The sequence below is a fragment of the Aythya ferina genome, assembly GCF_964211825.1.
Source record: "Aythya ferina genome assembly, chromosome: 3".
NCBI lineage: Eukaryota > Metazoa > Chordata > Aves > Anseriformes > Anatidae > Aythya > Aythya ferina.
The window spans coordinates 114071008-114088850 of NC_140298.1; the positions used below are offsets into that span (position 1 = coordinate 114071008).

Here is a 17843-nt window from a genome sequence, read left to right on the forward strand (position 1 = left end):
TTCCAGCAAGATCTTCCCTTGACAAAGAGGAGTGCCCTCTGAAAACTTAGGGAGGCTGATTTCAGCAAGGTCCTGAGCATCTCTGGGGAAATATGGAGCCCTGACAACTTCTCCTTATTTCAAGACAATGGTAAGATCCTCCTACAGGGCTGTGTTTGCTCAGGTTGCAGCCTGAGGAAGGATGGGACAAGCAGTATGGGAAATGAGATGAACCCCAACTCAAAATCCGGGTCATGCTTCAGTACCCTCACCCCTGGTGACCTCCAGCTGAATTAGTACCCTTTGTTTGCAGATCAATGGGTGAAGAAACTGGAAAATGAGGTAATATAACCCCATGGCCAGGTAGACACTAAGGTGTGAGTGAAACCCCTGTGCAGTCTCATTCCTGCTGAAATTGGTTGTGTTTTCTCCACCGGGTAACTGATAACATGCCAAGCCATCGGCACAACCTAATCCAGAAATTACAAACCCACACGAACAATCAAAATTATTTGTAAAATGAAATTACACAAGCACAAAGCCATTCAGGCACAGCCATTATCACCACCTCAGACTGATTTTTATATGCAAAGTAAAGAAAAAAACGCTGAGGAGAAAATGCACAGTGCCAGCCTGAACACCCATCTCTGCTTCTGCAGCATGGAAGGTGGGGTTCAGACAGGCTCTGCACCCAGCATAGGTCCGAGTGCTCTCATTTCAGCTTTAAGCAGAAAGAAAGGCAACTCTGAGAAAAAGCAATTCCTTCCCAATATAAGAATAACTTGGCTGGTTCAAGTAGGGAGACATAACCTACCTTGTTTTACTCTCAATTCAGCTCATGGCTTATGTAGAGAAGTGAAAGGTTATTATATGGGTTTACTGGGCAAACCCAGATTTTATAAATAATTGCCTGTCAGGCTGTTCAAGATAGGCAAACATACGGCAGACCAACAAAAACATGATCTGTCATATTTCCGAGAGAAATGTATGTTGAGTCTTCATTCTCTGGGACTTCAAGTAGACCAGTAAAAAATAAGTGCCAGTATTTTCTCTGCTTATGCATATTTTAAAATGTAAAATCTGGGAGAGATACAGCTACGGAAGGAATTTTGATTCCATTACCCAGTGCCTGAAATGGTCTTTTCTGTCTATATGCCTGCAGATCGAAACCAAATACAATAAATGCTGGTGTGTCCTTTAAAAAAGTCTGGATGTTTACAGCAAGCGTATAATTTTCCATGATTAAGGACGCCAACAAAAATAAGAATGATGATAAAAAGAAAAGTTTAATCATATATTTCAACAAGCACAGATGGAACATCAGAAAGCTCCCCCCCCCCCCCCCCATTTAATATATGGCAGTGTACACATTACTTTTAGTCCTTTGCATACAGATTAATTCCAGAAAACAGAAGTGTGAGCAGGTAAAAGAAAAAAATAATTCATAATTGGCAGTAACATTTGATGTACAAAGTTCACATTTAGGATATTTTGGTTGCAAAGAGAAGACACATTTTTCTGTTTATTTAAAATATAGATGCTTCTAAAGCTTTCGCAAGCAGGTCCAGGAAAGCAGGGCAAGAAAACCACTTACAAATGACCACAATACCATGCAGTGGGAGTAAAAGTTAAGACCTCACATACTCAGCACAAAGGAGGAGGACGGCTGCACTACATAAAAGTAATATTTTGCTGATCTCCTCTTGATCCCTTGAGTGCTCTGTCTTAATTTGAGGTTTAAGTTAGATTTCAAGCCTGTGCTACGAGCGGCTAAAGCAGACCCATGAGCTGCCCCAGGGACACAGGCAGTACATGCCTGCAGATCCTGGTGATGGGCTGAAGCATAAGCCCTTTTCTCTGGTTCAGCATCATCGTGGTTAGCTCTATATTTGTACAGATTTTATGGGAAGTAATGAATACGTTTGTGAGGACAGCACAGGCTGGAGGAGCAGGGGACGGAAAGAACCATTGAAGGAGGAACTGAGATTTAAAAAACAAATCTGAAAACAAACAAAGTGAACTAAAATATAAAAAGGCAATAAAAAGCCCATTTTGTCTTTAGCTGAATACAACATTAACACTGCCTTTGTCAGCAAAAGAGACAACATCTGCCTCCTGCAGCCAGCACCTGGCCAGCATGTAACATTAAGCCTTTTTCAAGGATCACTGAGATGGACACGGCTGGTCAGGCTGTATTCTGTATACTCCAGGATACATTTTCTGAATAGGGGCCAGATTCTGTGCCAAATCACTGCAGAGACTTCCCTTGACTTCAGAGAGCAACAGCTTGGGCCTTTGGGAAGGAATGCAACATGGCAATATTGAGGATTTGGGACTGACAACTTCACTGTGTTGCGGTGTGTGAAGAAAACAAGTATTTAACCAAAAAAAAATGTATAGGTTACCTGAACTTTTATCTGAAAACATTTGGATTTGAGTTAGGTATCACTATTTTTAAAAATTCCCTTGCTGGATTAAACTGGGTTATACTGTCTGAATGCTATCTAAAAATGACTTGAGGGAAATCACTGAATAACAGTATAGTTTTTCCTTTTTGTAAAAATGACAAGGAAAACCTACATAGCCTAGAACATCTTTGGCCTCTTTCTGCCCCATCCTGCTTCACAAAACAACATCACTACTAAAACACAGACTTCCAAACAATTAAATAAAAATGACAGCGCATTTTTGAAAGGGGCTGACAGCAGCAAGTCCCCTGCAAACTTCAAACTTGTGTGATCCGTATTCTTGTCCACCTACACGCTATCCCAAACATCCTGCCATTAATTAGCTAAATGTTCCAGCTAGTAAACAAGAATAACGATTGAGGGGGCTGGAAAAAGAGACAGAGTCGGCCAGCAGATAGTCACAACAAACCAGCCCACTCACTGGTACACGGAGACATTGGAGCTTGTATTTTTTTCCTTCCATGGAGGGGAAAAGAAAATCACCTTAATATAACACTGTCTTTCCTGTTGCTGCAGCCACATCCATATTAGCAGGCGAGAAAAGTCATCCCATTTCTGCGGTAGGCACTCTGTCAAAGAAAGAAAATCTGTAATGAATTATCACGTCAACTTAAACAAGGGAAGAAGGCAGAGAGAAAGGCAAGGCTTTCTTCCTGTTTTGTAGACTATTCTGGCTGCAATCTAATAGTGTGCTTAATCTGAACATTTCTGGTGGGGAAGCTATAAGCAACCACGTTGTCTATTAAAAAATCAGTGTGGTTAACAAGTGGTTAGTGACTCTATTTCAGGAGAGTGAGAGATATGCAAAAATGTAACATCCTATTTTGTTAATTGCCTGCAAAATAGATGAGGCCAAAAATACACTATTATGCTGAATCTGTTTGTCCTTTATAAGCATGTGTTCTCTATTCACCATGCTCAAGAATCGCTTCTAACCTAACTATCCTAATAGTCTATAAATTACTGAATCATTACAGTTTTCCAAACCTAGTTTACAGTCTGAGTCTGCAGCTATGTAAACAGACACTGGTATAATCCCTACTCCCCAAACCAAACTCATTTTAAAGACATTCTGGTCAGTATAAAATAATTTGATATCTCACACATTGTAACCCAGGATTGAGCATTTCCAATGATAAAGAAACACAAGAGTTAAACAGCATCTGAGAAAAGAATTTTAAAAGATCCTGTGACCCTGCCTCACTAAAATATCTTTCATGCATTTTTAACATCTCTTTTGGAATCAATATAGGAAGCTATGCCTTTTTAACTCAGGCATACTGGAAATCCTATATTTTAAGGGGATATTCTTTGTTTAAATTTTATTTTATTTTATTTTATTTTTCTTTTGAGATATTAATGATACCTTCAAAATGGAAAGGAGCTCAAAGACTTTTGCTTTATTTGGTTCACCTTCAGCAGTCATCCAGTTTTGAAAATGAAAATACAGTCATCTATACAAGTACAGCTAGAGCTTTGTCAGATATATTTTGTACCTCTTAGGGTTCATGCATTTAGGAAGTGCCTCATATACCATTTTTAGTTACTTTAGCAATTTCCTAATTAATCTCAGGAAGATCAAATTCTCCTCTCTTAGACTAGAAGAGCATCATAAAGACAGTTGAAAAGGATAACCTTGAACAACTTTGTGTATAAATAGTATTTGTACTGAATTGTAAGGAAATAGTTTCAAAAACAGCAAGCGTGTATTCAGAAAGACATTTACAGACACTGAATATGCAAAAGGAAATATGTACAAGATGTTCATTACAGCATCCCTTACATTAACACCATACTTCAACATGCACATTTAGCAGCATATGGTATTAGAGTCAAAGAGTGGAATATTAGTTCTGGGATATATAGCCAGTCATCAGACATGACAGTATCACCACAAACAAAGAAAATAAATCCAAAAACTCCATACCCAAACATGAAATGCACAAAAACAGACTAGCCAATAATTTTGAAAGGATCCAATATATTCCCACAACCACAAGCAGCAAGTCCAAGGGAGTTTGGATCTGCAGCTTGCCCAAACCATTAGGGCTGGCATTTTGAAGTCAATGCAAAAGTAATGTTTTTAGCTCCTTGACCCCAGTATTTTTACAGAGGTTTATAACCCAAGTGTCAACCTTTAGCACATAAATTAAATATTCAGGGCTATTGTGCAGTTTGCTTGGAGATAAATGAACGCAAGTATAAAGTTGGATTCACATGAAAGATAAAAGGTTGAATTTTATGAAGGGAATTTTGGTCGCAAAAGCAAAGTTGGGCTTGGCTGGGCTTACCTGGGAAATAATGCAGTTTAACATTTTCCAACATGGGCAATATTATACGGTTAGTTATAACCCTGAAAAGGTCATTTTAGAAGCAAGCTTCAGAGGAGGAAGGATAACACCTTCAGAAAGCTGGACACACCCACCAGTCTATATTTAGTAATATATTATAGCTAGAGTGGCTATAGTTAGGGTTGAAAACTATTTCCTACTTAACTCCCTGTTTCACATACTTTAAACTTTCTGAAACATTTGCCCTTGGGCTGAAATTTCCTTTGCTTTAATCCCTGCCTGAAATTCAGTTTTGTTGGAAGGGGCCAACAAAATTCCTTAAGCCATTTTGAAGTTCAGCAATAATGAAAACAACACACACCTCCGTCCCAAGCCAGAGAAAGTGATTCTGATATGTGCATATTTTATTAAGGAATTTGGACACTAATTGAAGCATTTCACCCCCAAAACAATCTTTACCTTCAACCTCAGCTTAGAGGCAACTGTTTTGGAAATCAGTATTTCACGGGAGGGAGTTTGATTCATCCCATTCCATAACAAGATAACACTTCTTTCTTATTTTGATACACTACCAGATAATAAAGCCTAACCTCCAAAATACTTTTATACATAGCAAAGCTATTTTACAGTTACCCCCTCGTTCTAAGTTACACCATTTATCTTTAAGATATATACAGCTGAATTCATGATACTAAAAGACATATCTTCACATGCCAAGAATCCTGAAGAGAAACAGCATGTTTTTTTTTTATAAACCTTGTATGTGCATGGGCCATCACAAGAGAGATTGTACATGTATGACAGTTACTGTGGTTTGATATAATGAAAAGGGACGAGATTTTTGGGTGCTATCTGACACTTTGGCAGTAACCTTGTTTAAAAAAGGACAGTTTGGCTCAGAATTACACGTGGAGGATAGCGCAGCCTCTTGATGTGGAAATAAAATGGCAGGCCATACGTGAATCCAGTTGGCTGGTACAGAGCTGCGACATCCCAACAGCAGGAGATAACATAAGCCCACCGTCCCTTCTGGAGCCCAGTTTGGAAAAACATTTACTGCATCCACATATTTTTGTGTGTGCTCTCTCTCTCAAAATGTGCAGTCTACCAGCATGTGCTTTGACATTTCCTACTGTGGGCTGACTCTCTGCCATGGCTGAAGGTCCCTCAGCCTGTTACCGCACCCACTGTGCGCGGGTGGTCAAGGGACCACCTTTTAGATGTGGGAAATCACCTAGCTTGGCACAAATTATGCCGTCTACCTTCCCAGAACAGATCCCATGCTTAACCTTATTTAGCCCATTTAGCCTTCACAGAAACTCTTCTGGTTTCTTGCTATCATATGGCGAGATTTTGCATCCTCTTTTCTGACCTCGTTAAATTGGGCAAATCAGATTGCTGCAACCCACAACCAGAACCTAAGCAGACTGGACCCAAAAAAAAGCAGCAAGGTGACCTTCATTTTGCCCAATCCACTCTTGCCACATGCCCCTGTTTGGGGGAAAGGCATGATGATTTTGCTGCTGAGCACTCCACTTCCTGGCCCTGACCCAAGCCCAACTAGGCAGCATGTGGATGCATTTTCTTCATTTAAGGCAATCTGAAGAACTTATGTTTTTCCCCTTTGCAAGTAACACAGCAATCGCAAACTCATGTCAGCTACATCTCTGCACTGCATTACACCAGACATCATCTGCCTGCCTACTGTACTAGGAAGCCTACCTTGAAAATGTTGTGCCTTTAGGTTATCGTAGTACATTGGATTCTGATATGGAAAGCTTCTCTGGGAACACTACCATAATTTACTCATCTTTTATATTATTTATATCATCAGTCTGAAAAGAATGGCAATGCAGCAGAAAAGATGAGTTGTGCTCACTTCTATCTAAAGCAAGCTCACTTCTATCTAACTCTATCTAAAAGCAAGATCACACTTTGTCCTTGGTTTGGTGGAAGAATGCAAAACTAACAACTTAAGAAGGCAATTTGTAACAAAAGGCCTTGGTCAAGAAACTCCTCAAATTTCATGAAAACTCATCCACTTTCTGCTCTCTTTTTTAGTCCCATGTCCCTCTTGTAGTAGTAGCACGAGCTAGGATGCTATGATGGACAACAAAGAACTGCTCCTCGAAGAGGGCAGCAGAACTCCTGTCCCCAGAGTAGGTCATATAAACTCTTTAGTGAAGAGCTTATAAAGCCAATTTATAGGGCAGAAAATCACCTCATTTTTAACACAGACATACCGAAGCTGTGATTTACAGAAACAAGCATCAGCCAAATCCAAAGATTTGAGTACTCCTCCACTTTGGAGCATACCAGATTTGAAGACTAAGACATCTGAACAGGCACCTTAGCTAGAAATGGTTTCCAGTTAACGATTTATAGTAGTGCATAACTTCCCAGCTGTAGCATGATGATAAAGAATAATTTTGGCAAGAGAAAGAAACAGCTGTGACTTTTGAGCGGGCTGATAGGAGTTAAATTCTTTTTTGGAATAAGTTTTGGAAAGTGTAGGGTAAAACATCTCCAGTGGACATCTCAGACACGGAGGTTTATTGGGCCAAATCTTCCACTAGTTTCATGCTGGGGTTCTGCTTGCATTGAAGATGAAACGGAATTTTGTACCACCAGATAATATATTGTTTTATCATTTAAAGATGATAAATCCTGCATTACAGGTCCTCTATAAGCAAGTTACAAACAGCATTTTTAAAACAAAGTATCTGTCTCTTGCTGTCCTTGTGTATGTGTGTGGGCAAGTGGTTTAATTACAATGCATGAAGTGGAATGGCAGACAGAGACATCAAAATCAAAGAGCAAGTCCTGGCTGAACTTCATTAGCAAACATAAATACAAATAGGCACATCATGTTTGTGACATGCCACGGTCCTTTCCTCCTTTGGTAATTTTACTCTATTCTCTGATATTTGCATAAATGTAAATCAAACCATATGACTTAGGCTTATGATAGGGGAATCATATGCAAAACGTTTTTTCATTAAATAATTTTCTTCGTGCAGTCTTACAGTGTTACTGTGAAAATCAGGGAGGATTAGATCTCAGACAGTGAAAGCCTTTATTTAAGAACAGTGGAGGGAGCCCTGCCCTTTAAATAAGAGACATTCTTGGATCAGACACTGGCTGGCAGAATGGAAAAAAGGATGTAGCATTAACTTTCATTCCATTCCAAATAACCTGGAACCCATAAAACACAAAGATTCTCTAATTTTAAATCTGCTCCCTTTCTCCCTGTGTTTTCTTTCCATTTTATTTGTGGAATGTTAACTTTAAAATTTCATTAGCCCGCCATAATATCAAGCAAGTCATTCTGGGCACATTCATAGCTCTTTCTACATAAAGGCATCTACATTAAAAACCCTGTGATTAGAAGGTTACTCTTCTAATTTTCCCAGCCTGCATAGTCAAACCACATGCAAAGAAGTGTCAGCTTATTTACAGATTAAAATAATAATTAGTTTAGGAGGCAAAGCATAAGCAATATTGTTTAAAAAAGAAAATCTGCATGTTGTTTAGAATTAGCTGCTTCTGTTTAGGTCTAAATAAATTTGTATGGATATAAACTCTCCTTATTAAAATGATATACATGTTACAAAAGAAATATAATGGATAATTCTCTTTCCAATTTAAAACAATAGCATTGGAGGCTCCAGCTCTACAAACCCATCTTTAATCAGTAGTCAAAGCACAGATGTCTGATATTACTCAGGGAGTGAGGGAACTTTTTATGTATATAATGTCTAGAACATGGTCAGTAATGAATAACAAATCCCAAATATATATGTGTAAACACCCAGGTTTAGTTGATTATGAATTTGGACAATGCACCAAATGATCTCCCTTCTGTCCTCATGAAATCACACAGATTTCATTTAGGAAGGGCCAGACAGCTGTGCTGAAAGCTCCAGCATCCGTTTACCCATACAGCTAAGGTCATCCTAGAAGCACAACCACTGTTGTGATTAAGCTAGCCCCAAGGAACCACAGCTAGGTGTTAAGTAACACAAATAAACCAACTTAATTGCCCGGGTCTGTTCTCTGAGTCTTCACCCAGCCAGTAGGACCCCAGCTACAGCAGTGGCTTTTGTGTCATGAGTACCGGGTGCTCTCCTGAAAGGAGACGGAGATCATCAGTACACTGTACGTAGGCGAACGCATACATCAAGCACTGATAAAAGCACTGCCCCATTAAACCACCTTTCAATGGTCTGTGACAAAATGCTTTTCAGCTTTGTCAGTTCTGGGCTTCGGTTTGCTTTTTATCTGCCAGTGGCGTAAATATTTTCAGTAATCACATAAAACGGTGTTGTTGTATCCAGGAATGGGATATATCCAGGATATATCATCCAAGTCTGTTAAAGAACATAGTCTAAATCTGAAATACCCGACTTTTTCTTTGTTGTTCTGTGCTACTGGGAATAATCACATTCCCAAGGCTGGTGGAAACACAGGAGCTCTGAAAAACAGGACCCAAATGTATTTCTCAGACACCTTTGTGCAATACCGCCAGTGGAAGGAGAACAAAATTTAGGGCTTTTATTGCCCTTCAGCTCTTTTTGCCAAATTTGTGATGCCGCAGTAAACTAGCAAAGGCTGTTCGCAGGGCTGGGCCGATATTATAAGAAAGAAAAACAAGGCAAAAGGATCATGGCTTCTGTTGCAGCAAGAAGTGGGGTGTGGGAGTGGGGTACCAACGTCTGCCAAAAGAAAAAAAAAAGAACAAAATTGGTAGGGAGAGAAAGATCATTTTAAGTTTCTCAGAGGGTATTGTAAACAGTGGAGAAAGAAGGAAAAAATGGAACCATAAAACAATACTTGGCAGCCAGCTTTGCAAAACAAACATATTTTCACAAAGCTCTTCCCATCACTGCCACCAACTTTAATAGGCTGTATTTGTCTGAGAGCAAGAAACCCTTTTTACTTGTTAAGAGAACAGAAGACGCTGCCTAGCACGCTGGAAGAATTTCCTCTTCTGAGTCTTCACTGAGACTCAAGCGCTGCTCGGTTCAGTGTCAGGGAGAGGAATTACTTCCCTCGGGCTGCAAAACCTGGAGCTGGGCTCTTGAATCCCATCTCCTGAACCGAGGGAACAAGGCTGCCTTCTCCTGAGGAGCAAGTTTGCATGGGCTTTGGTGTAATGGCCCACAGCACCAGACAGGCCACTGGCAAAGCGCACAGAAGACCTTGATAGATACAACCTGATGTACCCAGTCGTAAGGGAAATGTGGAAATTCCCCATCTTAATGGAAAAATCATGGTTCCTGAGTATCATAAGCATCGTAATTAGTTCATTAATAATTTTACCACCTTACGTCATATTGGTCAAAACGCTTTGAGTTGTCCAAAGACTAATGTCTCCTCTTCTGAAGTGTCTCAATTTGCTGCTTTAACTGTAGGGTAGCAATAATATGCATGGGCAATTTTGCTATGTCTGAGAATTAAATTAAAGCTAGAAGCCTTGAGACATATGTGGAAAAGACCTTAGGTATGGTCAGATACTGAAACCTCTGGTTTATGACTGAGGGCACACCACAGATACTTAGTCACTGCACTCCCATGTGAAAATTTACCACTAATAATAAAAATTCTTTCAAACTGCAATACAGCCTAATGAGCATGAAATAGCCTGGATGGCTCACCCTCTCCAAGGATGGCTTTTCTTGACCTTGTAAGGTTTCCCTTTGCTGAGGAAGAGGGTCAATTTTTTAATTTTAATTTTATTTTTTTCTCTGTAGATAGTGAAAGCAGAGGGTTAAATTGTTCCTACATGTCACCACCACGCATGAACTCAGCATATGATTTTTAGCGAATTTATTTGGAAACAACATGGTGTGGTACAGTCGTCTGAGCACAAGGACAGGAGCCAGGGCTGGGCTCTGCTCCCAGCTCTGACACTTACTTGCTGTGTGGCCTCAGACAAACCACTTAATGTTGCTGTGCTTCAACTTCCTCTGTCTTTGAAACAGAAATACTACCACTCACTTAGAACTGTTTTGAGGATTGATTGATTATGGAGCTAATACATGGTATTTTGGAAATGCTGCATGCTATTCAATAATTATTATTTGCATTATGTTGTGTCTCTTTGCATTACGTTGTGTTTGGCCATTGTAGTGGCCAAAACACCAGATGTACAGAAATGGATGCTGAACTTGGCAGGTACTGGATAGGAGGAGCGGGTGTTTCAATACACTATTTGGGGAAAAAAAAAAAAAAAAAAAAAAAAAAAAAGATATTTCACCTATATTATTTTCTTGAAACTATTGAAATTGTTGCACCAAAAAGGAGCATTTCATGACCTTTTGCAGCATACTTCTCTTCCCCCACCCCTGAAAATATTCTGTGAATGCTCACTTCAGAGGGCACACCATCTGTACTCTTCCTTTTGATTCAGCAAAACATCTTCACGGGGAAATGAGTACCCAACCAACAACACGGGGCGGAAACCCTGTAAACAGAGGAATTTTCTCAGGCTCCGAGGTCCTTCGCGGGTGGTGGTGTTTGGGTGCGGGCCCTCCCAGCCCCGCGCACCGACTGACTGATGCACTCTGTCTGCAGCCGGCTCCCGCTCACCGGAGCGGTGGGAGGTAAGAGGAATTAAGGTAATGCATCAGTGGTTGCCAGTGGAGGAGATGGGGAGGGAAAAAAAAAAAAAAAGAAATATACTATTTCAATCAAAGTCTGAAATTTGTAGAAGTGGTTTTGGTCTCAATATAGAGAAAATATTTATCCAAGAAACTCCTACTCGGGTGCGAACATCCTACTTCTAGTGGGATTTTGTTTGGCAAAGTGCTGTGAAAGAGTGGAAGCTAATACAGAGCATGTCTATAAACAAATATATTTATTTAGTACAGATTGACACATTCACTAGAGTATTTCAGTGATTACACGTGTAAAACTATTTCCTATAGTGGTTTCCTTTTGTGATTCTGCTAATTTATTCAATCCACCCCATTTTCATGCATTGAATGTTATGAGCCATTTCAGCCACCCAGACTGAAATGTGCGTTCGGAGACTACATGCCTGTTTTTTCATTTCATCATCTACACATAATTATTTGGTGATATTAGGAATTCGAGCTCAAATGGAAGCCAACCAACATTTTAATAGCTTAAAAATCATACAAAATGAAGTCTGCCCTGAGGTTAATGAATAAGAGCCAAATCTTGAGGCTCTCGCTCAGTTTTTACTCACTCTTTATCCAGGCAAAAGTTGAATCAATTGTACTTGGACTGATTAAAAACAGAAGAACATATATTTGGAGCTTTCTCTCAGGTAAAACTGAATAAATTACCTAGGATTACGCTTTAGAGTGACATCCAATCGATCTTTCACATGCATTTCTGCAGCACTCTGGAGAAAAAATTCAATTCTGAGACAGTTTACCCAGTTAAAACAATACTTTAGCAGCAGAATAAATTATTACACACTACCAGGTTTTATGGCACTCATATTAGAAATAGCCCCAAATCAAAATATGCTTTCTAGTCCCTCATGAACTTCCACATACCAGGATCAAATCCAAATTTAAAAAATGGTGCATGAAAGCTGAACACACTTATCCTTCAAAACAAAGCTCCATCTCTAATTTGAACCTTAGTCTGGGCATATATTGATACAAATATATGATTTTTGATGATAGGAAGCACTTATAATTTAGGAAATTAAAGCTTATTCTTTAATGATATGCAAGTTGTCCTACTGATTTTGCAGAGAATGCAACGTGCCTGTAAAAAATATAAAGCAGAGCAGTTAATTCCTTTGAGCAGTTAACACTTTACTTGTAATTGGTGATAATCACAGGAAGATCCTCCTACCCTAACTAACAACTCATTTCAGTATTGGACTTTGCCAGCCATGTCAAAGCAATGACACATTTATCCCATCAAACAAGATCTAAGCATTAGGATGTGGAAAGGAAAGTAGTATGAAGAACAGATTTACTGGGCATATGCAAAGTGAATAAGAGAAGGAAACAGTCGTTAACAGGAATGATCTGGTCATCTGTGAATAATAACAGATCACGGACGTGGTCTGTGTGATAGCGGCCCTGCTCACTATCTCCTGACAGCGTGCAATTAGGATCTCAGCACTGAAACATGCCGAGCATATTAAGAGCTCGACTGTGGGTGGCTTCTTTTGTAAATGAGCAAGTGGGGACACGTAAACAGAGGAGTCTCCTCCAACCACCACCCATGCCGCAGGCCTGGAGCTTTCCAAGCTGCAGCGACTGGTCCTGCTGTTTCCAACCCTCACCACGGAGGTGAGCGGTCCTGGGTCTTCCCCAGGCCATTCCTAACAGTGGTTGCCTGCAGGACGAACAGACTCCTTCACGTACTTGCATGGGGCTCTACAGACCATGAAGAGCATGTTGGCCAGCATGCCAAGATGGCTCAAAGCCCCGCAGGTTGCTGCACAGGGCAGACAGCGTAAAAAAGTCCTTGTTGTACCTTCAAAGAGGTGGCAAGATATAAGCTGCAAGGATGTACCAAGAAACTTGGGGTCCCAAGGACAGCCAGGACTTTTTTTTAATTATAAATTATACATTTAAAATTACACTATACCCATCTTCAAATGTTGGAAAAGCGCCTTGACAGAAGATGGACTTCAAGTCTTTCTAAGGAGTGGCTCAAGTTATCTATAAACTTTCCAAATGTCCTTCTGTCTGTCTGCTCTGTACCTGCCTAACATCTTGGAAAAATGGTCCACCATGGAGATACCGGGCAGTTGCTCAGAACAGCAGAATTCTAAAATGTCTTTCCTAGAATTGACTAAAATTCCCTTTCATTCATTTCTGATTGACTGGTCTGCGAAGACAGCAGTAATATTTACTTTGCAAGAAAAATAATTAGACTGTTTCTGAACTTTCATACTACTCTCCCTCTCCACAGACCCTCTTATATATGTTACTTGCTATGGCAATCTTGACTAAAAATAAATTTCTTTTGAACTGCTAGTGCAGACCAATGCCATTAGGAATATCTCATCCATCTGACCCATCACATCAACAGCTCTCTTCTTCAGTACCACTGTCTCTCTTGCCTTTTTCTTTTGTACCCTGTTTTGCAGAAGACGTACATTTATATGCACATCTACAAAAATGATACTCACCTGGAAACAAAGTGGTCAGGCCATAAGATTCTTCTGGCTGATTGCCACTGTTCAATCATTAAATATAGACTTAGGAGTAAGGAGATGGATTATCGGCTTGTATCTCCATCAAGGGCTTTTCGTGATATCACAGCCCATATTTTTCTAATAACATTGAAGAATATTTAAATCCTGTATGAAAGTTTTTTCATAAGTACTCTTTGATAGAAGAACATTTTGATTTGTGTGCATGCTGACACCAGAACAGCTCGATTACTGCATGTTCATTTATCAAAGAGCACAAGGTCGATCCTGTTTGGATGCGGAATTATTACATCAAATACATAACATGCACTAATCATGCTGACAGCAACACTCCCTGCTTCTCATTGCTGGATATACAAAAACAACAAACAATTACTGTAAATGAAGAGTTAGTTAGGTCTCATTAAAAGGTATTCTTACTAAAGTAATGAGTTTATATTAAAAAAAAAAAAAAAAAAAAAAAAGAAAAGGTGGTAGGGGAGTTATTGAGCACCAAAACTAGAACATATTGCAGTTCCTAGTCTTAAAAGGTGATAGCATCCAGTGGATCCAGACTTCAGCAAAGAGAGTATGTTGTCTCGGTCACATTAATTACTGTAATGGTGTAACTCCCTTTTGCTTTGTTTCTCCTCCCCCAGCAGAGTGGCTGTTGGTAAGACGGGAATGTCAAACCCAGGTTTTCAGCCCTCCAGTAGCTCTGAATTTCCTGGCTTTTGTGGACTGAAATCAGACCCTTAACATAATTTTTGTGCATGTTGTTTTGGGTAATTGACATTAATTTTTAGGTTGCATCACCAACGTCAATCAGCACTGCTCTCAGAGGACTGGAGTTAAGGGGCCACAATAAAAGGACATAATATTTTGTTTTATTTTTGGAGCATTTTGACTACTCTATACTTTTCCCGTTGATGTTGCATTCTTTTTGTGTGAGACATTGTAAAGCATTATTGCCTGTCTTGTTTAAAAGACTACTTTGGTATTACAGTAAACGGCTCTAGGGGCTGGGGCAGTCAGCACTGCTAAAAATTCAAGCTGATACAGTCAACACTGGTAAAAATTCAAGTTGATACCTTTTGTCTCTGTAACACTTTGAAGAAACCATGAAACAGCAACACATTTCTTTCAAGGGAGATGTGTTGCCAGCTACAGATGTTTTCCATCTGGGAAGCGGAAGGTTGACCCCCTCCCCCTCCACTCATCAGTGTTCTCACATCGTAGAAGGCATCTACAAAGACAACACGGCTGTAAATGATATTCCACAGAAGCCTCCATCAGCACGTACTGTGAACGAACAAGCTGATTTTCATTGTACAGGGCAGGAATATGCACCGTTGTAGCCTGTTTATGGTAAAGACTTTGACTCTTCAGCTTCCCATTTTACCAGCATGCTGCACAAATATTTTAGTAAGGGGACAAGAGAAGCCAGATTAGGCTTCTGATGCTAAAGTAAAGAAGTGGAAAAAATAAATTAAATTGGCAGAGATCACTGAAGATTATTACATTGCATCAGCTGGTGCATTCAACATCTCCCTCAAATCCTTTGAGTGAGAAGGAAAATTCTCTTTCCTACAAGATCATGGTTTTAAGAGCAGGAGCATATGAAGCACCTCTATTCAGCTAGACCTATTAGACATTGATACATACACAGCATCACAGGTATACCCATATAACAGAGCAGTTGAGTGAAGTGATCTGCTGCCCCATATTTTTTGTTGCTCCCATCCCTATGTAACAGCTATAGTGAAAATGGACTCAGATGTACAGCTGGACTTTAAAGAAAGTAGAGATGTATTTCCAAATGTTACCTTCCTGTAATAGGAACAATGTCTTCAAAATATCTTAGAGCTCCAAAGCACCATTTTGCCATGCTTACAGTCTGGTTCAAACGAGCTTGTTAGGTGCACTCAGTATGTTTTGTCCTTTCATAAATCTGAATGCTTTTTTGGATACCTAAATGGGAAGGGAGTTAATCAAGTCTTGAAGGCAGGTGTGACTTTCCACAAGTTCAGTTTGTAATGGAGGCATTACAAACATCTCAAACAACCCTTTCTGAAAATATGTAATTATCTCATCTCAAAAGTAATAAGCTTGAGAATCAAAAGAACCAAAACAAAGGAGTGTGAGCAAAAAATTCTTTTTGCCTATTTCCCTACACTTTTGGCTTTATCCAACACATGGAACTAGTCTATGTTAATCGGTATGAAGTGTGCAACTGGACCATTACGGCTCGTTATGCTAGCCAATATTAGTAACTTACATTAGTTTTTAGATTTTGCCCTACAGTTGTATGATTATCATATATTATCACATAATAACAATATAAGCTCTAACATATCTACAAAATAAACCCCAATGTAGAGATTTTGAGAGCCAATGTCTTATGTCAGTTCCGGTCATTTCACTAGGAGCTATGTGGCTAAAACTTTAAGAAGGCTCAGAAATAAACCTTAAATGATATTTATATTTATATTTCTTTTCTTTTCTTTTCCTTTTCTTTTCTTTTCTATTCCCTTTTTCTTCTAAAACATGAACCACTATTGACTCATTTGTTAAAATCTACAAGATATTTCTAAATAACCTGAAATCTTTTCATTCCTTCTTTCATATGTTCCTGCTCTTTCTCTGTTCTTCATGACAGCATTTTTTTTTCTAATTCTTTATTATCAACTCTCTTCTCCTTCACTTTAATTAAGTCTTTCCTTCTATTTATCTCTGTCTTTACACCTCAGTTCTGCTTATCTGTCCCTTCCTTCCCAGCCCACTCTCCCATCTTTCCGTAAGCCATCATTCTGGCTCACCTTTGCATCCCTCTCACTACTCTTTTTCTTTCCAACTTTATTTCTGAAGATCCTTGTCACCTTCTGACATCATGTTCTCTGTGAAGAAGTGAAGGGCTCTCTGTCTTGACAAAATTCCACCCAAAACTTACATCATTCTCTCCTGACTAGCTTATGGCTCTACAACTATATTAACAGTCATTCTAGAAACTATAGAAAATTAGAGCTATTGCCTATGATAGTTGTAGGACAGAGGAATAATTTTGTAAGTACCAAAGGGTGCATAGAGCATGGTAAGAGAAATTCAGTGTTTGTGTATAGGAGCAGGAGGATCATAAACACCAATTTGGAGCAGCCAGCTATTCACATCCCAGGCACAGAGCCCTCAAAAGCTTGAGGGAGTTTCATGCTTCCCACAAGCTTAAGTTCAATCTTGGATATTAAATATAAATGAAGCATGGAGTTTTCTTTTCTTTTTTTTTTTTTTTTTTTTTTTTTTTTGGCTGTGATGATTAAGTTTGCTTAAGGAAAAGAAAGCAAGAGGGAAATGGAAAAAAAAAAAAAAAAGGCACATGCCACCCTGATGTCAAAGGGAAGTGTGTTTGTGCCTAGTGCATTGAATAAATTGATAAAAAAATACCTCACATTTGTGGAAAAGTTCCACTTGTGAAAACCTGGGGCTTTTGCCCCAGAAATGGTGCCCTTTAGCTTAGCCTGGTTCAGACACCAGCTGAACTTGCAAGCCTTAATTTCTAGAAAGCTTCTATTTTTCCTGAAAAATTGGTGTCACTCAGTAGTATTTCTCTTCACTTTGTCTTTAGCTGGGCATGAGTCAACTGAAAATGTATGACTTCTTACATAGGTCATAGCAAATGTAGATGTATTGTGGGGCAGAGTATTTTGGGTGGTATTTCCTTCTGAAGGGGTGCTGTCGATGGGGTGATGGGGTGAACCATTGATCCTGGCCCTCTCTAGGGGGTAGAATTCATCCATCCTCAAGGAAATAAATCTTTTTTGCTATGTTTCATATAGTGCTTATGACAGGTGTTGCATTCACAGAGAACAAAACTCAGGGCAATGAAGTATGAGCCTGTCCACACTGCACAATGAAACATCTTGGTCCTGATCTGGAAGAGAACGTAGCAAAGCCAGCTGCTGATTCAGTTTTGGCTTT

General features: G+C 39.4%; 1 protein-coding gene across 5 annotated transcripts in view; it reads right to left on the reverse strand.

Annotated features, from left to right (window-relative positions):
- Positions 1-1246: 1246 nt before the first annotated feature.
- SUPT3H (SPT3 homolog, SAGA and STAGA complex component) overlaps positions 1247-17843 on the reverse strand; it is a 277832-nt gene continuing 261235 nt past the window's right edge. For all 5 annotated transcript variants that reach the window (XM_084513420.1, XM_084513421.1, XM_084513419.1 and 2 more), the window contains one exon: positions 1247-3016. In XM_084513420.1, coding sequence (XP_084369546.1) covers positions 2975-3016 — 42 coding nt within the window. In that variant the 3' untranslated portion in view covers positions 1247-2974. The remainder of the gene's footprint in view (positions 3017-17843) is intronic.